The sequence below is a fragment of the Micropterus salmoides genome, unplaced genomic scaffold (assembly GCF_014851395.1).
Source record: "Micropterus salmoides isolate LMB-PRFRI ecotype aquatic unplaced genomic scaffold, ASM1485139v1 Ms_hic_scaffold_10, whole genome shotgun sequence".
Lineage (NCBI taxonomy): Eukaryota > Metazoa > Chordata > Actinopteri > Centrarchiformes > Centrarchidae > Micropterus > Micropterus salmoides.
The window spans coordinates 20528025-20555039 of NW_024040041.1; the positions used below are offsets into that span (position 1 = coordinate 20528025).

General features: G+C 40.2%; 1 protein-coding gene across 1 annotated transcript; it reads right to left on the reverse strand.

The window, feature by feature from the left end:
- Positions 1–10573: 10573 nt before the first annotated feature.
- On the reverse strand, positions 10574–26985 carry LOC119890456 (dual specificity mitogen-activated protein kinase kinase 6-like). The gene is made up of 12 exons (XM_038701749.1): positions 26669–26985; positions 22169–22238; positions 21441–21489; positions 21225–21338; positions 20034–20153; positions 19813–19929; positions 15218–15269; positions 14979–15106; positions 14535–14612; positions 13382–13521; positions 13069–13114; positions 10574–12814 (listed from the first exon to the last, which is right to left on the reverse strand). The coding sequence occupies exons 1-12, from the start codon at positions 26685–26687 to the stop codon at positions 12737–12739; spliced, it is 1011 nt and encodes a 336-aa protein (XP_038557677.1). The 5' UTR covers positions 26688–26985; the 3' UTR covers positions 10574–12736.
- Positions 26986–27015: the final 30 nt, after the last annotated feature.

Consider the following 27015-nt stretch of genomic DNA (forward strand, 5'->3'; position numbering starts at 1 on the left):
GTGACGTCCTCACACACACACACACTTAATCGGTCTGCACATGAAACAACACAGGGGCAGACGGATCTCCCCTGAGGCTTTGCTTCTGCATTGTGATTTGTGATGGATGCTTGCCACCGGTGCTTTGGGGTTATGACACAGTTTGATCCAGGCTCGACTACCAAATCTGGCCAGGTACATGGACGCTGTAAGTACCCCCTAAATCATATATAATTAAAATGATCAAGTAACTTTTAATGACTTTCTCATTTTTTTACTGGGATTTATTTGCCTAGTAGACTAGTATTTGTGGTAGGAAAGAGGTTGGACTTTGTTTTAGTTTGCATTAGTTTATAAGACAGGAAGAAAAAAAATTATTTTCCAGCCCCTTGCCTTAAAGTAAGACAAGGCAGATCAGATCTATCAAATGCAAACACAATGAGGTGTTTGTGAGTTTAAAGTGTCCCACTGAATCAAAGGAACAAAGACGTCAGGGCACATGGACAGACCCAGAGAGAGCCAGCTAAAGCTAGTATACATAAGGTAACTGCAATGATTACCACTGTACATTGACACATAAAGGCCATTAGTACAACAGGATGCGTGATTTGGTTATAGATCTAGATTACGAAATATGTCTGGTAACTAGAGCTTGCTCTAATGTTATGTTAGTCAGAGTACTAATTTAATAATGTTTAAACATACTGTACTGGCCCAGGGGGAGGGAGGGAGAGAAAGGGAGAAAGAGAGAGAGAGAGAGAGAAAGAGAGCTGATCATTTGATCATGAACAGGGACATGCAGACATTTTGGTACTCTAATGAAAGGGCGCTTCTCATAATTATTTATGAGAATTATTTATTAAAAAAACATTAAATATATTAACACAACTCTGACTTCCTTACCAATTTATTTTAATTTCCTCACACTCACGCAATTGTTTAATACATACAACATTTTTAATTTTCTACAAAATAATCAGTTCATACAGAGACCTTCTTTAGTATTCACTAGGTTTATCACAGGAGCAGGCAACAGCAAAAGAAACTATGCCACAATGTGTGTGCAATGAGTATATATTTAGAATAAATGATGACCAAGGAGAAGGACATAGTTTCACTAATGATTTGTTCATTTTTCACAAAGCAATAAATCATTTTAATTCTTTTGGTGTTATTGGAATACACATCACTTCAAACTCAACAAAATTCTCCACACTAAACTTTGGCATTGTGCTTCAGGCATGATTAAAAGAAATTTTATTGATATACTTTTTGTTTCACAAGCAAGATAACCTTCAGCTTCACTGAATTGCCTGAATACAATAATGTATTGATCAAATACATTATTATTGTTGCTATTATGTTACACTTACCACACACACACACACACACACACACACACACACACACACACACACACACACACACACACACACACACACACACAGACACACACGATAACTAATGTTGACAAGGACTTCACATTTGAGGAAGGGCTGTCTGTATCATGTAAATATCTTTCAGCATACAACAAACTCATAGAATGCTATACTTGAGAGATGAGGAGCCAATGAAGTTGCTGTTTAAGAGGTAAATTTTGAGATTTTGGTCTATTTTGCTTGTGTGTCTTCTTTTACTCTAATGGAAAGAAAACTTCAAGAATGCAACTTCAGATGGAGTTTGTTTTAAGCCTACTACCCTCTGTCTGTTTGCATTTGTAGATTTCTTCAAAATTAACCACAACAAAGCTTATCTGCATATTTAAACAACATTTCAGGGGAAAAGACACTTGATGTAAGTCAATAACTGGGGAAGTTCTGTGGTGATATGCTTTAGTTATTTTGTTTATCCTATTTACCTGCATCAATTTATTAATTTACCTATCAATGTAGCGATTGTGCACTGGTAGTTTAGTCTTTGGTTCATCACCACTCACCTCCACACAAGCCAAGAAAAACACTGCTGGGCGAGGAGCTGGGTGGGGCTGCTGCCTGCCTGTCTGTGTGTGTGCTGCCCTGCTGCAGGGAGAGGCGGAGCGAGAGAGAGAGAGAGAGAGAGAGAGAGAGAGGGCATCAGAGATCATCTGCCGACCTGATATTTAGATTTTAAATATTAAATATTTGTTTGACTGTCAATTGAAAATTATCTATAAAAATAAAAAAAAATTTAAAAAGCAAAAAAGGGCATTTTCTCTTGTGGAAGACAAAGGTCAGGTACTGAAGCACCTTTAGATGTCTGTGTGCACGTGCCTGATCCAGGCTCGCCTGATCATGAAGCCTGATGTTACTGTATTGCTGTTTTGCTGCAAAGTAAGAATGCTTTCAAAAATAGACATTAATAGATAATATTTTTCAGTTAACAAAATGTATAGTGCATGAACAGTAGGGTTGGGCTGATAGACGACAGACATCACAATGTTGAGCAGGCACTGTGACTCTCTGTCTCTCCCTGCCCACTCCCCTGACTTTCTACATTAGCAGGATGGTTTTATAAAGTTGGCCAAAAGGCACTTGAAGTAGTCTTTTTCCGGAGTTTTCCAACCACAATCTGTTATCACAGCAGCAGGTGAACGACCTGCAGATTGTTAATGACGTAGCCTATCAAACAACCAGACCAACATCTGCACTCTGTGTCTTCACTGTTGCGTGAAAAATATCCACCGTGTCCGTGATTTGTAATGTAACCGTTTCTTTGTGCTTCTTCAAAAGAGCTTGGACAGCACATCTGGCAACCCATGTCTGAATTGAAGTGGTTGCCTAGGAGAGATGATGCAGTATAACTACACCAAGTCTTGTTGCTGTGCATGCTGTATGACTTTTGACAATAAACTTCCTTCAGCAACCTCACCTTGTTAGTTGAGTTTGGCTGTTCCTCACCGAGTGGTATTCCTCCTACAAAGCTATTAATTATGTTTCAACCTATATATTGAATTGGTGATCATTAGCTCCTTTTTGGTACACCTGATGATTTGCCTACAAAATCCCTGACTTTGTGCAAGTGTACCTAGAAGAATTTATGATGTTTTTAAGGCAAAGTGACCACACCCAATATTGATTTAATTTACATGTCTCTTCTGTTCACTCATTTTGCATTTTGTTAATTGAGAAATGTAATCTATTAACATTCAAAGCATTCTTACTTTACAGTATTTTTTTCCACACCAAAACTCTTGCGTAGCACTGCATATATAAAGATATAAATGATGAGGAATGTTGCACATCATATCGTCATTAAACCCCCAACTCTGAATGATTTCCATTGTCCCTGTGCAGGTATCACCTTTAACACAAGACTAGAGAGTTTACAAAAAGCAGACTTTTGAGATGTCATCATCATCTCAAGTTCCCAAGGTGAAGAAATATTTCTCAAGCAGGTGCTACTCATGATCCAAGATGCTCTTTACTATTTCTGTTCAATGCTTAATCCAGCTTTGGCCTTATTTTTGAAACGCTGAGCTGTGACTTCATATCTGACGCTATGTAAGAGCTGTATCATATCTGTAGTCCTCACTGCCAACTGGGTTAAGAAGTCTGAAAGAAATACAGCATCTGACATTCCCAAGCCACTGGCCCTTTTTATTCTCAAAGGTCTCACCAGAATGTAATTATGTAATTGCAAATCCTGTGAGTCCCTCAGACATTTTCTTTCTGCAGATTTATTCATGGACTAGCATCTGCTTTGTCACCCAATCCTTTGAATCCAGAGAGCACAGCACTGTCCTGAAGGCTTTTGATAGAAAGAGGGAAGTGTACATCCAACACTGCAGAAGTGCACTTTAAATTTAGCAATAGCATTGTAGCCCTAGTATTGTATTTAAACATGTTTATATTAAAACCTGTTATGTTAACTGGCTGCAGCAGACATAGGGAATCACTTATACGCTGAGGGGACTGATAAACTTATGTGCCCCTTTATTTAAGACTGATGCTACTTTATTATTTTCAGTTTCATTTTATGTCAAGTTCAGCCAAATGTTTCATATCAGATCAGGAGAATCTACTAAGTACAGTACAGTATTCAAAAATGTACTTAATAGCAAAACGGTAGTGCTATAATGACTTTTAAACTTCTTGTAATAGAAACAAAACTAACTTTTCTCTAGATTCCCTTACAAACATGTTGCCAATGTCATGATGTAACGTAATCTCAGGATGCTCTCTCAAGTGACAAAAATGTAATCAAAACTTTTGGTGATCGTTGAGCCACGTTAGGCAAACTCATTTTGGGGTGCACTATATAACCTAGTAGGCCTATAATGTCATGGCAACTCACAAATTCCTACATTTTCTGAGATATTTTCTCTTGTGCAGATAGAATATGTGCATGTTTGCGTGTATGTGTATGTGTGTAAGAGATCAGAAATTTGACTGTATAAGGCTACTCAACCTGTCATGTCTCTCCAAGTCCATGTCAACAACTCACTACCCCTCCCTCTATCCCTCTCAGACCTAGACTCAAGGTGCAATAGGAGCCCATCTACAGTACAGCATGTTGCATAAGGTTGTGCAGTGTCAGCCCAGGGCCTAAGAAGATCTTGTTCCATAAATGCTTTTTTACACTCCTAAGAAAAGGGACCCAATTCCAACTTTCCACCACAGGCCACTCTATGTCTTGACTGCTAAAGAGAAACTTATACAACGTGGTCTGACACTTGTAGGTCTGCCATCGAAAGGCACGATGATGGCCACGTTTTCTTTGGCAATGAATAGAGAGAGAGACAGAGGCAGGGATGCAGATTCATGGAGGGTTGCTGAGGATTGATGCTCCCCCAACTCCCATTTGTCTTTTTAAAAATCACAATGCATAATAACTATAAATGGCACATCGCAGTCATCAGCAGGATGACTGTATGGAAAATTGTGTGTGCATGTGTGGCACAGGTGGTGTGCCCACGCTGCAACTGGATTTCCATCTGCAGGGCAGGTCAGGAGATCGTGAGATCTGGCATAAGATTAGGGAAATAATTCCAAAATGGAGTGCACATACATACCATGTCTTGTCTCGCAGTCCTCTCTCCATCTGTATGTCCCTTGGGGGCAACAGCAGAGTTCCCAAACTTAACTTCAACAAGTAAAAAATAGGCACAAATTTAATCACTTGTTCCCATTTGTTCGATCAGACATGCCTGAGAAAAAAAATAGCACAGAGGCATGCTTTACTAGCTACTTAAATCATGGGAGCTGCTAAAAGTCAAAAGTGTGTGATAACTAGCCACAGTATCATCTCTCGGTCACTCATGCACCTGTTTAACAATGGAAAAAGAGTAGAAACAGCTGTCATGCTGGTTTTGCACTGCACTTAATAAACTTAATAAATGATTGTCTGCTGGGATTCAAGCGAAATTTTTTATTTATTATTTATTTTTAAATAGTATTTTGAGTGTTGAAAAGATGAAATACATAACTGTAACACCAATCAATAAAATGACAGCTTTACTCAAAAATGTATTAGCACAGCACTTCTAATATCTACCATAAAATTACATAAGTTTCAGTGGGGGTAAGGTTTTGAGGAAACTAGTTCTCATTGCTCTGTAGCACATTATATTACTATGTACATTGTATTACACTGAATTTGAATACAGATACAATGTCTTAATATTAAACGTCACACTTTTCAACTCTGTTGACGATTTACATTATTTAATTTTACTTGCTGAACCTAATTGAGCTGTTAGCAGTCAGTACTTAGGCTACTGTTGCAGCAGTTCAGCAGCAGTGAGTCCTTTAAAGAGACACCAGCATGCTACAAAAGCTATACACTTTATGGCCATTTCTTTTTAATGGTAGTATATTTAAAATAAATAATAGACCAATTATATGGCTGTTGCAGCAGGTCTGTGGAGCAAATTTTAACTATATTGACACTGTTGGGGAGTTTAACCTGTAATAGTGCATCACATTTTGTAAGCTCATTATGTTTTATATGTACACTCTTAAAGGCGCAGTGTGATTAAGAGATTAATGAGTTCACAGTTAACAGAGTTAACATTAATTATCACAATGCGAAAACGTAATAGTTCAGATTTTATGTAGCTGCAGTACCAGAGGCTGCAGTTTCAGGACCGCACTCCTGGGACCGGAACTGCATTTCTAGGACCCTTGTTTACTTTGATACTGCCAGCTAGCTAGCTATGCTACTCTCGACAGCCCCCCGAAAACTTAAGTTATTTATTATATGCATGTAGACCTGTTAACCCTACAGCTGCGCACGTGCTAGCAGACAGGGTTAACCTCCTCCGTGTTGTTGTGCATTACCACCACAACTCCACTAGGTGGCGCTGTCTTAATACTGCGGTGCCAGGATTGGAGGGGTCCTGAAACTGCAGCCTCCGGTGCTGCAGCTACATAATATTGGATTTTATTGCAAAAACCTCTATGTATTGAGTTGCAGAGATCAACTGAAGTTAGCATGCTGACCAGCTAACCCTGGCCCATCCTGTGTTGTAATGCACAGTTGTGCCTCTATATGTTCCAATAGCTCAGGTCTCACCAAACCATAGTGGTTAGTCTTTCCACTGTTCCGACAATTACCATCTGTCATTTAATCGAAACATACCCTTAATTATTATTATTATTATGAGTTATACGTGATCATATTCTGGCTCTACATGCTGTGGCTGCCTCTCTGATACCCGACCTGCTTCTCGCTCCTCCCGCTGAGCCCAGTTGCTGCTTGCCGGCTCCAGTTCGGGTGCCTATTCCAGACTCAGTCAGCTAATAGGACCGCTAAGTTAGGCGAACGGCTCACTGAGCTAACTAGCCAGTTAGCAGCAGTGATGATATGTGATAATGCTGCCCCCTATCTACTGTATAGGAATTCGACAGGTCGGGCATTAACTAATAAATACAGCTATTGAAATAGCTGTTTTGTATTTTGAAAAAAAAAAATCAAGAAAAGTAGCTGTACGTTTGATTACTTTATATTCATGTAATAAATATACAAATCTCAATTAGATGACAATTACTCAGCCATTCACTGCCACTGTTACCCTGCAGAGTTCCTTAAATGCCCATTAGAGATGTTGTTATGCACTTCTGCATCACAGTCCACATTGAATCGAGCTCGGACAGTAATTGAACTGGATGTTGCCTATTTTCCTCTCACATGACAGTCTTTTGAGTGGCGTTATGTAAGTCCTCATCAAAGGCCTTCTTTCCTAAAAAGAGTGTCTTCGGTTTAGCTGGCAAACCACTCTCTGCACAACGCTGGGCCACTGCCTGCAGTCTACTGGCATTGAGTTTTCTCATCCTGGCATGAAGTCATCAGTCTTTGACACTCAGAGCAAAGTAGTCTGCTCAAAGTGAGCTTTTGTCAACCTCCGTTAACATTCACAGCAAAAAAGCACTAAGCCATCAAAATGAGATTCTTCTTTCTATTCATCACGCATCCTGAAGAGTCACGACTTGCCAAGAAGTGTGTGTTCACTTCTGTGCACTTACATAAGGATGTTTACACAAATAAAAACTATGATATCACTGGCAACAGGCATTTTGTCACAGAACAAGTTAATTAATTGGATTTGAAAACTGACTGCACTGTAAACTGTTAGACCTTTAACCCATGTTGATTATAATTTGCAGACCATAGTCTCAAACGGAATTGGAGGTAATGGGATTACTCATGTTCAGGCTTATAACTGCAGAAGTTGTGGTTAAGTTTCTGTGCTGAGGTGTACAATTTCCATCTCTTGCTTCAATCATGCTTTGATCACATTATACATTCTCTACAGTATCACATGGGTGATACTGTAGAGAAGGATGAAAAACACAGTCTCTCAGGTGTGCAAGGAGAACAGTGAGAGTTGGAAACCGCTGCGGGTGGAAACCCAAAGACTTTGGCTTCCTTTTATCAGCTGGATCAGTCAGCTCCAGTATCTCTCGTCTTGATTAGAGTGCGCGGTTGCAGGAATAAGAGTCTTAAGTGGAACTGTTAGTGACATGGAAGTAGGAATTAAGTGGGTTGAGAAGCAGCCTGAAATGCAATTTGACCATATGTAGTTAAGGCGCATGTAGAAACTGACTAATTACAGTCCCCTCAACGGTAAGGCAAATTCCTTTGTTGTGCACTGAAGACATTTGGGTTTAAGATCAAAAGATGAGTATGAGACAAGAGTTCAGAATTTAAACTTAGGACATATCACCGTTTGTAGTAGACCACAGCATTCCTAGGTGAGCAAAAGTAATGGAACAAATAATCTTAAAGTAAATAACATTTAATATTTAGTGGCATAACCCTTGCTTGCAATAACTGCATCAAGCCTGCAACCCATCGACATCACCAAACTGTTGCATTCTTAATTTGTAATGCTATTACAGGCTTTTACCACAGCTTCTTTCAGTTCTTGTTTGTTTCGGGGTGTATCTCCCTTCAGTCCTCTCTTAAGGAGGTGAAATACATGCTCTATAGGGTTAAGGTCAGGTGACTGACTTGGCAAGTCTAAAACCTTCCACTTTTTCCCCTGATGAAGTCCTTTGTTTTGTTGGCAGTGTGCTTTGGCTCATTGTCCTTCGATGCATTTCTCTGTAAATTGGCAGACAAAATGTTTCTGTACACTTCTGAATTCATTCTGCTGCTACCATCATCAGTTACATCATCAATAAATATTAATGAGCCTGTTCCAGGAGCAGCCATGCACGCCCAAGCCATAACATCACCTCCACCATGCTTCACAGAGGAGCTTGTATGCTTCGGATCATAAGCAGTTCCTTTCTTTCTCCACACTTTGGCCTTTCCTTCACCTTGGTAGAGATTCATCTTGGTCTCATCAGTCCATAAGATTGTGTTTCAGAACTTTTGCGGCTCATCTCTGTACTTTGCAAATTTCAATCTGGCCTTCTGATTCTTCCTGCTGATGAATGGTTTGCATCTTGTGGTGTGGCCTCATATTTCTGCTCTAAGTCTTCTTCCAACAGTGGATTGTGATATCTTCACCCCTGCACTGTGGAGGTCGTTGGTGATGTCACTGATGTTTTGGGTGGTTTTCTTCAATGCACCATCAAATTTAAGTGAAAACTTTTTACATAGGAGGACAATTTATTTTGCTTGAAACAAGCAAATTTGGCAGACATGTTTATTACCATTGAACCACCATGGTAACGGACTACTGGTGCTGTGGCTCTAGCCTTGGCGATGTCGATCAGTGGGTCCACCACTTTGGTCTATTGGATTGCAACCAATGTTTGTAAATAAAGTCATGTTCCCCAGATGATGTGATTCCCAGGTGGAGTTTCCCCTAGTCCCACCATAAGGTTGACCTTCTTTTGGTTTATGCCCTCCTCAAATTTTGCACCCTTTGGACACCTTTGTGGCAAAAATGCACACCCACAAATAAACTGCTATAAAATCATTATACATCAACATTTTTGTGCTCCCCCCCCCCCATAATTCACTTAAACAACTTCTACCCTGCTAAAAACTACCAAACATTTAGTAATTTAGGATTTTAACGCTTTAAATGCCAATTTATTTATCTGAATTATTTCATTATTTATTGCAACAACAAAAAAAAATATTATTTTGCATAGAATAAATAGTAGTGGAATGGGGCTTTGGTGGTAATTATATTAGTATTGGATGTGTCAAAGATAACCAGCAAAATTTATTTGATTGCATTAGTATTTTTTGTCTTTTCACCTATGAAATGATCAGTGCGTGCTTACAGATTCACACACACACACACACACACACACACACACACAGCCCCGTGGTGGTCACATTGCTCCATAATATATCTGGCAAAAATAAAAGAATTTCATGCATTGGCCTACAATGGGAAAAAGGTTGAATCTGGTAGAACACAGTAAAAAATGTCAAATATAACTATTTTCCTTCTAAATGAAATGCTTACATTATAGAATGCATGGTTTTATAATGTAATCACAGTGAGATTAAAGTGTGGTTACAATGGAAGTCAAGGAGGCATTTTTTTGCCATGAAGGTGTCAAGAGTATTTTGCTATTCTTTCAAATAATTCAACTGGCATTTAAAGGGTTAAAACCTTATAAATGTTAATATTTGGTATATTTAAGCTGGAAATAAGTTTAAGTGATTCATGAAAAAAGGCAAAAAAAAAAAAAAGTATTTTATGTATGATGATTTAACAGCAGTTTTTTTGTTCATGTACATTTTTGCCACAAAAGGTGTCCAGAGGGTACAAAATGCATAGAGTATAAATGACATTTGAGAGTAAAAGACACTGTAATTCAAAAACAATTGCTAAAAAGAAGCATTCCTGCAAAAATTCATGCCACAAGCTGCAAAACAGCCAAAATGACCACCAAATCAACAACAACAGAAAAAAGGTTTAAATGTTTTGCAAACTATTAGATAAATTGCCATGACATTTGATAAACATATTAATTGTTTTCACTTATCCACTGAAAAGTGTCAACATCTACTGTATAGATTGTGACAAAATTTGGTACAGATATTCAGTAGCAGAATGATGTATATGGGATTGAAACTAAGTGTGTGCCAATGTTTGATTAATTGTACAATTAATTGTTGGTTGTGGTCATGGCAGCTATATGCTTTAAACTTGAACAGTGTTGTTCTAAACCTGCAGCAGCCATGAGAGGAAATAAAACGGACATACTGAACAATAAAGCCTTTATTTTTTTGTCTTTCCATAGTTCAAGTTTGTCAGTTCCACCCAAAAGGTGGCAAATAGAGTGAAGGAGTAAGAGGTAGAGAAAGTGTTCCGTTCTCATTGTGATCAGCGTAAATACTTCCTTTTACACACCAAGGGAATGGCCATCCAAAGAAGGCAGACTAAAAAAATGTAAGGAAAAAAAATATATATATCAGCAGCTTCTTTGTGGTGTTGCTAGCTTTCCCTTATTTTTCACAATCATAAATACTCCTAACCCGCTGACTTTTGATAAAGGTTGCACTACAGTGTTAACCAGAGGGGCGATGAGCCACAAACACAGCATGGCAGTCATCATCACTATCATCATCGCCATCAACACCACCACCACCACCACCATTATCGTCACAGTCTCTGAACACTTGGAGTGGGGAAACTGCCACATGGCAAGGGCCTCCTGCTGTGTGTCCAAGGCAAAGGGGCTCTGCATAGTATGGTCAGACAGAAGAATTGATGGCTGCCCACCATGGACTGAAAAAGAGGCTCTCTGCCCAGCACTCAAGTAGAGTACGACCTAGGGAAAAATAAATGGGGCCGTCTCCGCATGAAGGACAGCACAGAAACCTGAGCGGTGGAGCCTGACAGCACATCACTTCAAAGTAGGTGAATGATAGTCAGCTGGCACTGTGAGTACGAGTGTCTGTTTGTGTGTCACACTGCAATAAAACTAACTATTGCCAACCACTCTACCACTCATCAGCATTGCCAGGTTAGGACAGTGCCATGTTACATTAAAAAAGGAGGAGATAGTATTTACATCTTCAACACATAAATTATTTCTGTAACATACTGTCTGTGTAATGCATAATAAAGGTCTCTGGGGGGGAAAAAAATAAACACAAGTGCCTCGTATGAAAAGACTATGCTGACTCCAAAATTGAGAAAAGTAGACCAAGGGAGAAAAAAAATACATTTAAATGCAGCCAAAAGAAAATCATAATGTAGAAGACAGAGAGAGAGAGAGAGAGAGAGAGAGAGAGAGAGAGAGAGAGAGAGAGAGAGAGAGAGAGAGAGAGAGAGAGAGAGAGAGAGAGAGAGAGAGAGAGAGAGAGAGAGAGAGAGAGAGAGAGAGAGAGAGAGAGAGAGAGAGAGAGAGAGAGAGAGAGAAACACAATTAATGCAGGAGTTTATGAGAACAACTTGCAACATGGCACACAGAAAGATAAAGCTGTGAGCTTGATGAGGCAACCCCTGAAAACTTTTAAGGTAGTAACAATGGCAGCACTGAAACCAGCTCGTTAATACCCGAGAAAGAAGAGTACGGAGGGGTCACTTCATGAAGGGCTACAGCTCGGATCAATTTCGGTTCAGATGAAACTGGACACTTTCCATTCTTGCCTCACACCACCACAAGATCTAGGAATGACTTGCATCTCCTTCCATCCAAAATGTGTCCTTTTGATATTTCTTGCATGTTTTGTCTTAGCTCTGGAGCCTCCCATGGCCTGCAACAACAGCAGCAGCCCTGCACTGACCACTTGCCTCAGGACAGAACCAGGTCAAACTGTTCACCTGATGTGATCTGACAAATAAGGCCCTAGTCCGGTAAAATTCACACTTGTCGACAATACACAGTATCAAAACTCTGTATAATGAGTAAACTAACACATATGCAAATATAGCTTTCAATACACAACAACATACACATTAACTGTTGGTTTTGCAGATGAAATTCAAAGTAATCATACAATATATGTCACAAAGAAATAATGGCTGGCTCTGTCCGCTCTCTGAAGAGAGAGATAAAAGGGGCAGTGGGGCAACAACATTTTTTTTTAAAAGAACAAGACAAAAAACAGCAAATCCGGTTCAGTTCATATTTTGCCATGTTGAATAACTGCGCACACACAGGAAGCATGGAGTGAATTAAACCTCTCCAGTTGGTTTTTGACCCCACAAGTTCATATTACAACCACTCTCCCACTCCAGTGCTGCTGGGCTGTTGTCAGTCTTTGGGTCACCCCCCTGTTGTGTGTGGGGGTGCATGAGAGTCTGTCATTCCAGTGAACTTATAAAAAAAAAAAAAGAAAAAAAAAGGTAGGCCATTGGTTTGTTTTGCGGAGAGGTCCCGCCTACCCTGACGGGGTGGTGCCCAGAGGGAGGCCATCAGTCATCCAGGATGACCTTGACAAAACTGGCCACGTCTGTCTCTTTGGAGTCATGCAGGGTGAAAAACGGATGTTGCTGCGGCAAAAAGAAGGAGAGAAAAAAAAAAAACAGGGTTAGAAATACGTTATTTAATGACAAACTACTATTTATAAAAGGATGCCGATCTGTTTTTTTTTACTGTGAAATACACATAATCATCAGTCTTGATGGGTTAAGGCTGGCCAGAGCACACTGATATTACAGCAGGGATTGTTGATAGTGGCAAAGTAGATAAAGTAGCACAAAAATATTTGTTAGTGTTTCTTGGAAAGAGAATACAAACTACTAACCATTAATTCTGTATAAGCTGGTCTCTCATTTGGCTTCTTTCTTAAGCTGTAAAATAAAAGATAAATGCAAAAGTGAGAAAAAAAAGCACATACCAACATTTTATTGAGTTATTAAATAATATAAGACCACATCTATAAATAGTCACGCAACATAAACATCATCTCAAGTCAAGTTGGAGCTCCACAGATACTGCGCTTGTGCCACCTCTCTCAGTAAACAAAGATCAAACACTGACCCCTGCTGGCCCTTTCTTTTACAGGACGGGGAATGTTGAGCAAAGTCTACACATTTGTCATTGAATGCGAGACTCACCACTGGGAGATGAAGTCTACAAACTCTGAGGAGAAACGGTCGGCCGGCAACTGTGGAGACGGCTCGTCCACCACCTGCTTGAGCTGCTGGAACGGGGTGCCCCATGACTCGTAGGGGAATTTCAAAATGGCCAGCTCGATCTAGGACACAGAGAAAGGTTGATGTTTGAGCTTACGTCCATGACGGCATGTTACGATACAATCTGCAAACTATTCCCACAATTCAGAAATCCTTTTCTCTTCTCTAAAAAAGGTCTACAATGAGCTTGAATTCTGTACTATTGAACATTTCATGCCAAATTGTATTTGAATTTTTGGGGAATTCAGAGCTTTCGCAGTTTTCTCTAGATTCAAAAGTGTCAAAGCAAATAGAAGCAAAGACATCGAATCAGATTCTTTAACACATCCTGGTTGAATCATTTGATTTCAGAAGACTCACTTTCCAGAACACCATAAAGGTAAAATTAATAAATATACATTCTGTCAATCTCAGCCTTGTTGTATAATAACTAATGGCAGCACGGACTACTAATTATCTGCCATCCACATGGCGCAGGTATCACACAGTGTCTAAGGCCACCATAACTCAGCATTAGTACTGGGTTGTGCTTGGAAATTACCTTTAATGGCATCTCCTTTGACACTGTTTAGTAAATGCCAAGTGTACCATCAGACAAAATATACTTTTTTAAGGAGAGCAGACTGACAGAGAGTCGTATATTACTGGAGTATTATGAATGTCAAACAAAACAAGGTGCTCATCACAGTTGAAGCTGAGATCGACAGAATGGAGGAAGCTCAAGTTTCACTGATTCTTATTCCTTGTAACGCACTTTGAAGCCTTGTCAAGAAACTTCAATAAAAATTTGAGTTCATTATTTTATTATCATAATAATAACAATATATAGTAGAAAAAGTGATTACATCAGACAAAGCTAACTATTAGCCATTTACATTTTCATGTTTGCCATCAGTGTTAATAATATCTGAAATGAGCTCACAGTAGACAGTAGGACAGTGAATACACAATGAGTCATTTCTTATCTAGAAGGAAAACTTAGTTGTGAGCCACATTTAATCTCAATAAAAGAACAGTAGCATTATCCCAACTGTGTAGAACAAAGAGCCACATTTTAATATCCAACCCAACTCACCATCGTGATACCAAGACTCCATATGTCTGACTTGACACTGTAGCCTTTCTGGCTGAGGTCAGGGTTGATCCGCTCAGGCTGGAATGGAAATTATTAGAAACCGATTAAGTACCACCACTATCTGAAAACATAATAACTTGAACAATAATTTGAAACTATACTAGTAATGTATATTTTAGAATGAATGTTGGCTTTACTGTTCACAAACAGACATAATAATTAATGCAAACTGATAAAAAGCTGTTTCAGTCAGACATGAGAATAAATCTGTTGGCGAGAGAGGATATAAAATAATGTGAGGGGTTCCTGGCCTGGGGATTTCTAGCTTTAAACTGATGAGGGCCTGGTGGACCTCAGACACAGGCAATCCTTCAGTGAATCTCAAAAAGAATCTTAAATCTCAGCTAGCCGGTACCAGGATTCTCTTCTCCGGTCCCAACTCACCGCCATGTAGGGCTTGCAGCCTGCATCTATTGTTTTGGCCACGGAGTCCACCAGGTGGCCACTGATGCCAAAGTCACACATTTTCACTTGGCCCTCGGTGTTGATCAGAACATTGGAGGGCTTCACATCTGTAGAGGGACATTGTTGAGGAAAATGAAGCAAAGAGGACAAAGCAAACCAACAATGAGGAAACAAACAGGCAGGAAACTGAAAACAGTATACACAGATCTTTTGATTACCTCTGTGTATCACTGACAGGTTACTGTGCAGATGCTCTAATGCCTTGACAATCTGTGGAGTGAAGAGATAAAATAAAAGGGTAAATTCAGCAGATGAGAATTATATTTGAGAAATATTACAACCAAACCAGAGATGGTCTTTGTTGGAACAGTGGAAAGACTAACCACAACAGTTTGGTTTGTTTCTGTTGAGTATGAATGAAGTGTGTTTTACGATCAACAAGTCAATTAGTTTAGTGACAAAAGAGAAACTTAAATTCAGAGAGTGTAGGTACGGTTGTATTTTCTGTTTGTAACAATATTACCTCTCTTGACAATTTGTGAGTTTATTTATTATATAAATGCTAAGAGAACCAACTGTAACGAAGCAAACTCGCCGCTTGCACACATCTTCCAGCAGGGTTGGAAGGATTACTTTAAAAATGCAAACCAGTACAATTACTAATTACTTGTTAAAAAACGTGATCAGTAACGTAATCCAAGTACTACAAAATAAACGTAATGCAACCTGATTACTTTTATTTACATTTGGATTACTTCAATACCAAATATGTAAATAAGACAACAGTGTATTAAAGATGCGTTGTCTGCTCGGTGGGTTTTTTCAGGAACATACAATTATATACAGCGGGTGATTAAAACTGCTCAGAATCCACAGCCTGTTCACCCTGCTGCATTCCGGGAAGAAACATAAAAGTTTCAGCTCCTGCACCACCAGGCTGCAGAGCAGCTTTTTCCCCCCAAGCTATCAGACTTTTAAACTATAATTCATCTTCAGCATGCTGTAGCAGAGGGGAGTTACAAACTCAATTTCACTCCATAACCTATTGTATTGTGACATAATAAATCTACCTAGGCCTACCTACATATAAAATATCCCATTCCCATGAAATCAAAATCGATGTTTAAATGTTTTTATATGTTAGGCTATACCTTGCACTGGGCCTGTCATATGGCAGGATCTGTCCAATCAATGACAAACTATGTTGTTTTGTATGTATTCTTGATGATATTTTAGAGCGCGTCATTTCCTGAAAAACTATTTTAAAATGTTGATGAATCCTCCTGCACTGAGGGGCCTGCAATGATTTAGTGACCAATGAAAAGCTTTCTTAATTTTTATGAAGCTGCTGAAAAATAGTGTTTCTGGGGACGGGCACTGCTGTAACTGGATCACATTGGATGGAAAATATTATCTGGTATTCTCTCTGATGTTCCCAGGCTGCTCTGCGGAGTTCTCTGATGGACGGGACCGCGTTACTTGTTGCTGTAACAAGTCAGCTAACTGCTGCTAACTAGCTGCCATTACCGAATTAGCTCAGTTAGCCTGCAGCTACTGGTCAAATTGGCTCACTCTGCCCATACTGGGAAGTCGGAGCACCGGAGTGCGTGTTTAGGTTTACACCTTTACTTAAGCACTGCAGGTTCTCCGGCCAGGAATTGTATGAATGATTGCAGGGAGTGGCACCGGGCTAGCGGGCGAGGAAACCGCACTCAGCAGCTTACCATGAGCAGGACAGAACACAGTCACATTAACGTTCGTTGACTCAGCACTGGGGCGACAACAGCCAAACCGGCAAGAAAATCCCCTTCATACTGTATTCCCAGTGGTCAGACTGGCCTCTGTCGGTCTCCAAGGCTGTGCCGGGTCCGGCAGCAGGAGTCTGCATGAATGGGCGGGGGTGTAACCACATTCAACTACTGGCTACACGCCAATCAATATCTGTGACAAATTCCTCCCTAGCTTTGTGTTTTTACAGAAAACACAAATAGCACACCGCTTTCCGTTTCATGGGAAATAAATTGTGCTTAAAGTAATCCCTATGTGTAATTCCCGTTTTTACAAAATGTACCTGAAATCTGATTATGTCTTTTTTCTGTAACGGAATACGGTTACATTATTTTGTATCCTGATTACGAAACGCCGTTACATGTAATCGTTACTCCCCAAACCTGTGTCCTAGCCACAAAGTGGTTGAGACAGTACAGGCCGTGGCTTGCTCATTAGCATGCTAACTTTAGTAGATATCTCTGCAACTCAATGTACGTATAAACATGCACACATTGCAACTTTAATCCATGCACAAACAGAAGTTAAGAATGTCAAGTTTTGGTTTTGGGAGAAGTTAAAAAATAAGGCATCCATCTGAATCTAGAAAGTCACTAGCCATTTTTATACAGCCATCCGCAATAAACGCGGAAATGAGGCAAAACTGCGGCATAATCCCACAACAGGCATGCGGGCTATGGCTTTCACACAGACATTGCTCTCGCTCTGTTACCACCAACATTGCGGGCTCAGAGGTGGATCAATGTCAGCAGATTGGCACTACCCTCCTGGAAAATAAGGCAGGATGAAAGCGCCTACTGACGCCAAGAAATAATTGCAACATGTTAACCGGGCAATAAAACAATAATGACAATTATCGAATATAATTTTCCTCAATAACAACATAACAAATTGTCAATAAATGTTTCATTTAATTCATTTGAATCAGAAACGAATAAGTACTTATTTTTTCCTATTTATATATTTTGTTGAGGTAAAGGAACTGAAAAAAATATTTTACTTAATTTTACTCATGCATATTTGTTGAAAAAAAGATTTTATCATAATTGTTATGAATGTTCTACCTCAGATTTGTTAAGTGATCCACTGTTTGGCATCAAGTGTTTGTCATGTTCTGTCCGTAAAGAAAAGTTTAAAACCACAATTAACCATCTGGGTTCTTCAACATTTACTCAGGAGCAAAAATCTGAATTTAAACTTAAAAGAACTAATGATTTGACATTCATTGTGATAATTATCAATATCAAATTTTTCAATGTGATAACATTGCAAGTTAACCCCCCCACAAATTGAGGTTCTTCTCATCCTGCTCTTGGACACAAAGTGATTAAGTGCATTTTTCCTAAATGTTGAAGTGTTCCTTTAATGTACAGTCCCCTCCAAAAGTATTGAAACAGGCAAATTCCTTTGTTTTTGTTGTTCACTGAAGACATTTGGGTTTAAGATCAAAAGATGAGTATGAGACAAGAGTTCAGAATTTCAGCTTTCATTTCCTGGTATTCACATCTAGATGTGTCAAACATCTCAGGACATACCACCCTTTGTTTGAACCCACCCATTCTTCAAGTGAGCAAAACTATTGGAACGTGTGACTGACAGATGTTTCTTGTTGCCCAGGTGTTGCCTTTTAGGTTGATAGTCCAAACACTAAATAGCTCTGCAGGACTAGACTAAGTTTTCATCCTTGGTTCGCACCTATAAAGACTGCATTTCCTGTTAAAGAGGATAAACCAACATGAAGACCAGAGAGCTGTCTATGGGAGAAAAGCAAGCCACTGTCAAGCTGCGAAAAGAAGGAAAATCGACCAGAGCCATTGGACAAACATTGGGCAAAGCAAGCATAACAATTTGGAAAGTCCTGAAAAAGAAAGAAACTACTGGTGTACTGAGCAACAGATGTCGAACAGGTCGGCCAAGGAAAACAACAGTAGTTGATGACAGAAATATCATGAGAGCTGTGAATAAAACCACCAAAACATCAGTAAGTGACATCACCAACGACCTCTACAGTGCAGGGTGAAGGTATCACAATCCACTGTTGGAAGAAGACTCAGAGAGCAGAAATATGAGGCCACACCACAAGATGCAAACCACTCATCAGCAGGAAGAATCGGAAGGCCAGATTGAAATTTGCAAAAAAGAGAGCTGCAAAAGTTCTGAAACACGATCTTATGGACTGATGAGACCAAGATGAATCTCAACCAAAGTGAAGGAAAGGCCAAAGTGTGGAGAAAGAAAGGAACTGCTTATGATCCGAAGCATACAAGCTCCTCTGTGAAGCCTGGTGGAGGTGATGTTATGGCTTGGGCGTGCATGGCTGCTCCTGGAACAGGCTCATTAATATTTATTGATGATGTAACTGATGATGGTAGCAGCAGAATGAATTCAGAAGTGTACAGAAACATTTTGTCTGCCAATTTACAGAGAAATGCATCGAAGGACAATGAGCCAAAGCACACTGCCAACAAAACAAAGGACTTCATCAGGGGAAAAAGTGGAAGGTTTTAGACTTGCCAAGTCAATCACCTGACCTTAACCCTATAGAGCATGTATTTCACCTCCTTAAGAGAGGACTGAAGGGAGAAACACCCCGAAACATACAACTGAAAGAAGCTGTGGTAAAAGCCTGGAATAGCATCACAAATTAAGAATGCAACAGTTTGGTGATGTCGATGGGTTGCAGGCTTGATGCAGTTATTGCAAGCAAGGGTTATGCCACCAAATATTAAATGTTATTTACTATGTTATTTATTTGTTCCATTACTTTTGCTCACTTGAAGAATGCTGTGGTCTAATGCAGGGTGGTATGTCCTGAGTTGTTTAACACATCTAGATGTGAATACCAGGAGATGAGAGCTGAAATTCTGAACTCTTGTCTCATACTCATCTTTTGATCTAAAACCCAAATGTCTTCAGTGAACAACAAAAACAAAGGAATTTGCCTTACCGTTCCAATACTTTGAAGGGACTGTACATGTAAGCACACTGATAACTCAGTATAATAGTGTAATGGGACAGGACGTACCGCTACTGTGATCTTGCCCAAGATGTCTTCGGGGATTTCTTTGCCTTTCTCAATAACCTTCTTATAGAACTTATCCAGAGACGTGTCCATCAGCTCCATACAGATCCAAACATCTCCCTGAAAAAAAGATGTCACCCAAAAATATGAAATGACATGATCACACACTCAACACCAACTCAGGCCCGAGATCATGCCAGTCATTAATGTCGTATTTTATTCACCTCTCTGAAGAGGGCGCCATAGAAGGTCACAGTGAAGAAGCAATCCACCGTCCTCATGGAAATGTCCAGGTCCATCAGAAGCCTCTTCTGCTCCAGAGTGTTGACTGTGGCACGAATCCTCTGGGGACACAAACATCACAGATTGGGCTGCCAGTAGAGATGGATTTTCAGCTTGATCGGCTATGACCGCTTACCGGCCGATCAGTCTCACATGTCCAATTCTATCCAGGTAAATTTACACACATGCGGCGCTGCACGATGATTTACGTCATGCGCATTGACTTTACTTGGGCGGAAAAATTCAAAAGACGAGTTCTGTGTCTTTTTTTGAAGCGACTTTCTAAAAACGTACTGCTGAGGGAGGACGTCAGCAGAGCAGACGCATGAAGGGAAGAGAAACAAAGAGAGGTGGAGCAAGCCGGTGCAGTAAGAGACCAGAGCTGCAGGTGCGTGAGTGTGGGGGGCAAAAAAGAGAACTAAAGGGAGTGGAGTAGTAAAAAAATAAATACAAAAACGCAGAAATAAAATTGTGAAATGAAAAATAACATAGTAGAAATTGACAGCACCCTGTCATTCTGTGGGAAACACAGATAGGGTAATGTATTCTGTGGGAAACTGTAAGCCGTATTGTACTGCAATTTAATTTCAGTATCAGTAATTATTTGTGCAAAAAAGCTCTAGCCAGCAGCCTAACCTGGAGAACTTTTTTATTCTGAGTGATGTGTTTGACCCATGTGAGAGAAGATCCTGTAACCTGGTGCAGTTAATGAGAAAATTTTAAAGTTATTAAATAGTCAATGTTGTATTACAAACATACTATTGAATAGACCGTAGGAAGACTAAACAACACTGACTGGTGTAAATGGGGTTCTAATAAAGAAAGAATTCTCATCATCTAAAAGTTACAAAAATGTTTGTGAAAGCTGTCCAATAAAGAAGAAAAATCAGAATCGGCAGGTCAGAAAATTGCCATCAGTGCACGTCTGGCTGTCGGTGTAATCAGCAGGCAGATATAGCTTAAATGGTGTCCTATTACCCACCTCTATATAACATGTCATATATCCGATAGATCCCGTGCAAATGTTTACAAGCTGAGCTCATCTGCTGAATACATCTATGAGTAATGGTTCTATTTTAAAAGCACGGTGCATTTACAGAGATGCCAAAAATGTAACCCGAGTAGCTGCCTACCTTGACAGCCATAATAACACCACTGGGCACATGTTTCATCTTGTCCACCACGCCATACGCTCCCCTCCCCAGCTCTTCAATCTGCTCCAAGTCATCTGCCTTCACCACAAAGTTCTGGACAGAGAAAGCAGACATTAAAAGTAATGCATTTATTCAGCTCAGCAAAAAAAACAAAACAAAACAGCATGTTTCAGAGGAATACAGAGCCAACTTTACCTGATCTCCAATTGTGACGCAAGCCTTCGAGTCAAGATCTCGAGGTGGCCTGTGGTGAGAGTTTTAATCAGTTTTAATGCCACAATGCTCAGTAATGGAATTTTCATAAAGAGAAGTTGGGAATGTTTATTAGAGCAATTTATAAGATTCATCTGAAGCAAACATTGATTAAAGTCAGCGCTAAAACCAATTATGAATTCAAGTGATCCATTCGAGGACTCACTCTCTTAAACCATATAACTCTGGTGCATGTAATTAACAATTGCAGCAAGCAGTGGAGCTCTAAATGGAGTGCAGAGGCTGTGCCCCAGAATTATATCTTCTAAAAATCTGTGTGCCTCCAGATCTTTGGTCACTTCGTCACAAGAAAACATTTCTGATTAGGATCCCATCATTTCTCCCCCCCTTATAAGCGTTTGTGGCCAAGATAAGTACAGTGCAGAACATTTTACAGTTGAAAACAATAAACTTGTCAGTGCTCTTTGTTAGACTCAGCTTCTAAAACGCCTCAAACACATCTGTGGCATTTCTGTGTTACTTACTGGCCAACATATACACCCGATACAGATAATTCTGCAACAAGCCAATAATGGGACAATGTATTGGCCCAGTATTGGCTTTTTGCAGAGCCATTTTAGCAGCCTGGCTCTAATTTGGAGACCCTCTTAGGGTGCAATGGCTTCCGTCACTACCCCATGAAGTATACCCCAGTTTAAAAGGAGCCTTACGCTGCTGCTGCTGGTTGTGGCGGCAGAAACACTTCTTTGGCCAGCTTCAGCCCAGGGTTCTTCTTCTTCCCTTAGAGACAAGAAATAAGACAACCATTACCATCTCAGCCCAGTGATAGATATGCAGTGATCAATAAAGGTGGCTTTAGAAACAATAACACGCTAGTAGGATTACAGACCATTAAGTGCAAACTAAATGGACTTTGCTTTGTTTTCATATATTTGCATCGGGCCTATAGATAGGGGGATTTTATTCTATTCTGGTAGTAAGGGATGTTTTCAAGGTTGCGTCTAACACAAGCTATAAAAAATGATCTGTTATCTAAGTGGAGATTAGGTGTAGGCCTACTTAAAACAGTGGTCCCGCAATACAGAGTAGGTGGACTACATGACTAATCGACACTGGTATGATGACTCAAATAGAGAAAAGGGGGTGGGAGTGGAAGAGGGGGGTGTTTTTACAATCAGTGCTATCAAATCAAAGCTATCAGTGTGTGTTTTTTTCTGTTTGACCCCCCCCAACCTCATGTCTAGGATCCTTTACAAGTTTTTTTTTATATCTGGAGCATGGTGCGGTAAACTTTGCAGCTCTGGGACCTTTTCTGTGTTAAATCACTGACAGTCCATTCATAAACATAGTTTACCAGCAGCCTCTGGGACTTCCCACAAGGGGCTGCGAGTCCCTGCCAGAATGACACAGCCTGCGAGCAACAACACAGGAAAAACAACTCAACATTTCTCGGCATGGACACTCATGTTCAGCGTGTTCGCTCTTGTTGCAAGGCCGACAGGAAAAACAGAACACTTTTCTTGACCTTAATCTCTGTGTGTGCTAGGCCTTGGCCAACAATTTCACCCACTGGGATATGATGAGAAACAGTTAAGAACTGGCTGGTTATTTCCGGTTCTTGTCCTGCTGCACACATGCTCGGGGTCAGGCTGTGTAATTATTCTACCACAGTTCAGAGAAACTGTCTTAATGCATAAGGAAGTCACCTTAACTTCCAACAAATGCAACAGCTGTTAATAAAAAGGTAGCAAAAGTTGGCAGTGTGACAATTTATTGGTATGATTTTAACCAGAAATGGGAATTACAGCTCACTGAATGGAGCCGGATCTTAGGCTCTGTTCCTTTCCGATAGCTGTTCTTTTGAATGGTTCACTAGAGTTTACGCCCGACACTCACTTTAACTGTGATTAAAACTGTGGGCTTGTATTTGCCATTGAGTGACTCACACCACTCCAGTGTAGCGGAAGTATGATTGTGTAAACCCCTCCTTGCTACAGTAGATCAGGCTGGAGGGGAAGTGAAGTTTTACCAAGGGTTTAGATTCTATGGTCTACCACTGTAACGTCAGACAGGTCCATTTTGTGCTGCAGCCCTAAAATAGGCCCACAGTGGCTGGACAGACTACAGCAGTCTCATGTGGTGTGAGACTGAAGTGTGATTTACTCACACATGCTCAGTCAAAAATAGATTTTGTGTTTCCTCTGTGTGGGATAAAATACTTAAAGCCTTCCGATAACCTGACAAATAAGACAGCCGTTTTGTTTGTGCAACAAAAAATTGGGTAGCACACGAATATGATGGTGTAATACAAAACCATCCGAACCGCCAAAGCTGTTTTTAAGCGGAGATGTCTAATAATACTGCTGCCTCATGAAAACTACCAATATGATGCTATACTCTGCAGTTTATAACACTGCACATTATAGTTTTAATCAAGTCTGAGTTACATATTTACTAGGGCAGCAGCTAATGATTATTATTATTTCATAATGATTAGTCGACTAGTCACGATTATTTTTGTCACACCCAAACCCTAATTAAACCATTTAAGCCTAACTAGCTAACATTACCATTAAGTGAACGAGGTTTACTATTCAGAATGAACACCAGTATCAATGCCAGGGGGGACCAGGGAAGAAGACAAGACAGCGTAGGCTACTCTTATAAGTCACTGATTTATACAAAGTTTAAAACTTTTAACTGTTTAACAAAGATTTTTGCTTTGGAACTATATAAAATAAAAGCAAATTAAAAGCAAGTACTACAACAACAATTGTACACTAACAATGTTATGTAAAGCAACAGCCCCCTTTCACACTACGTCTGTAGTTTATTGTTCAAAAGTGCTTGTAATTTTTAGGCTATAACTTAGTGGAGAATGTTCTGTAGGCTACATCACGAGCCAAATGTTCCTTGATTTACTTTAAACCATTACTCATTACTAATAACTTATTTAAAGCTGGGTCTTTAACGTTGACAGCATTGTTTTGGACAGATTTGTGCAGCGGTGTTCATGAGAGCGAGAGGAAGTGCTGCATTGTGGAGCTTCTCAACCCCTAAAACTTTGTTCTTAATGAGAAGATTATTGCTATCTTTCCCTTAATCGGCATCTTTGTAACGATGCGTCGACATTGAAATTTCACATTGACAAATTTTTATAGTCGAGGTTGCCAATTATGTCGAGTAATCGTTGAAGCCCTAATATTTACTGTGAAGTATTATTGGACTTTAACTACCATCCCCTCTCAGGTAGCAGTGTGTGGTGTGTATCCCTGTAGCTGGGACCATGGGACATGATTCACAGTCAGCCAGACTGGACACATCCGCTTAAACCACAACAACTGTCAGGGACCATTTGGAAATATGATTCAATTCCCTCCACTAGCTGCTCGCTGTCCCGTTAGGGCCAACTGAGGCCAGCTTCACAGCAGCTTGCTGCTGCAGGACCGGCCTGCCTGGTCCTCAAACTGAGCCTGATAGGACACAATAGTGCCATGACATCAGCCTCAGCTGCACAGGAAAAATACATCTGCACAGATACCATTTTCTCAGAAAGGATCTGAGTAAGTAAGTGAGAGAAGTGGGTGGTGCAGAGTAGAAATCCCAGAGCTTCCTGTACTTCAAATCATGCCACTGCGAGTGGTTTATCATGAAATTAAACATTTCTATGAATGTGTGCACTGAAATCTTGTTTTATGTCCAAAAGATGGCACAAACTGCATTCTGCAATCTCTAGACTGCAGACAGTCCCTCATACAGAGAAAGGTTTATTAACCTAAAGCATAAAGTACTGATCATGGTCCCTTAATTAAAGTATTACTACTACAGGCAGTAGCAGTGAATTGGTGCACTTCTACAGGAAACGCAGCAAATTCTTCGAAAAACCAAAGGTGCTCAGTGGAAAATAGTCAGTGTTTGCAGTAATACATACGTAGTGTGTACAAAAATTTCTGGATTGTGCATGGGATCAAAGTGTCAATAGCTATGTGGCGAGTCACCATCAGGAAGATCCAGCCTCTGAGTGGGTCCATATACAGAAAAAAGGATGACTCATGCACAGATAATCTTCCACACCACCCTATCTTGCAGAGAGGGAGAACCCTATCTCCAAACATGCCTCAGCAATACCATGAGCAGCACTGCAAGGCCCACTCCACCCTTTGAAAGGAGGCACAACTCCTTATGGTGGCCAGAAAAACAAACCCTCTCACAAAAGACATCTCATGCCTGCTCCGTTGCGCACAATAATTACAGCACAGAACCTGTGTAGCAGCTATAGAGTATCTGTTTGCAGCCAGTGAACTGTCAACAAAGGGAGGCTGCACTAGGTATTGGTGCTGCAAGTCAAAACATGCCATGGTAGGCCAAAAGCTGTGATTGCCTGAGCAGCACCCAGCCAATCTACACAGCCCTCTGACACACTGTGTACTCCCGACCATGGTAACGCTAGTATGATTGTGTAACAACACAAGCGGTGAACTTGAAATGTAAATTGACATCATCATCATGTTGTGTGTGACGCAGAGGAAGGACCTTGATTTTTCCAAGCTGTGTGTGTTTTATTCAACAGTGTGCAGTAATTACATAGCAGACTGACTGGCGGAAGCTTAGCGCCCTGGTTCCTTGGCATCGCCGCCTTGTTTTAAAAATAAGGAATTTCCAGAACGGAAAAAAAAAAAACAAGATTTTTCACAGACGCGGGCTAAAAATATGTTTGCGCTAACACACTGGCCAATCCAAAAGGACCCAACACAATCGATCAGTCATGAGGCCGAAAAACACTTGAACACCTGTGGTGTTACCGAAACTAATCCCAGCGCGCTGATATGCAGTTGGTTCACAATTACAGCTCGGCAAAAGTCCTTTATTGTCGTGGAAAATAATGTTAGCTAACCACAAGACGGGAACTAAAACGAAGCCGTGCGAGTGTACCATTTAGCTGAAATATTAACTATAAAAACTATTTAGCACACTATCAGCAGGTCTGTGATGAATACCTTCAGACACCAGGGTGTCTGCAGACTTAATGATAGAACGCAGCAAAGACATGCTGGCTAGCTTTTTTAACTCCTCTCATACATGCAGCTTTCCACCTGGCAAGGTTTCTCAAACGTAGCAAGCAAAATTACCTCAGCAAACTGCACCTCGTTTTTTAACACATATGCAAGACTGTTTTAAAAAATGAGTGGAATAAAAAAAAAATCACTTACCTCCTTTAGACAGAGACATTTCCCCTTTACTTTGATGAGGGGGAAGGGAAGCACAAAGACTTTTTTTACTCCCTCCCTCCCTGCATCAAGCCTTAACGTTACACCCGCTCAGGCTTGTGCAAAAACTAGCTGCGGTTAAAACTAAATGGTTCGTCTTCATGCAATTATAGCGCTTCAATCACCAGCTCACACGTTCAAAGATCGATCAGTAGATGAATGCACAACTTTTAATAAAGTCGACGCGGGTTGTGGAGTTCGCGTTACTTTGCTAACAAAACCTGCACTTTTAGATGGCAATGGCCAAAGTCTGACAGCTGAAGATCCAACGACGTATTGACGTATTTCCT

Excerpts from the sequence above, each read along its gene's own strand:
- LOC119890456 (XM_038701749.1), bottom strand. Across the intron at positions 19,930-20,033 it reads ATGGCGCCCTCTTCAGAGAG|GGAGATGTTTGGATCTGTAT; the intron begins GTGAATAAAATA and ends TCTTTTTTTCAG. Across the intron at positions 13,115-13,381 it reads GTAGACTTCATCTCCCAGTG|CTTAAGAAAGAAGCCAAATG; the intron begins GTGAGTCTCGCA and ends TTTATTTTACAG.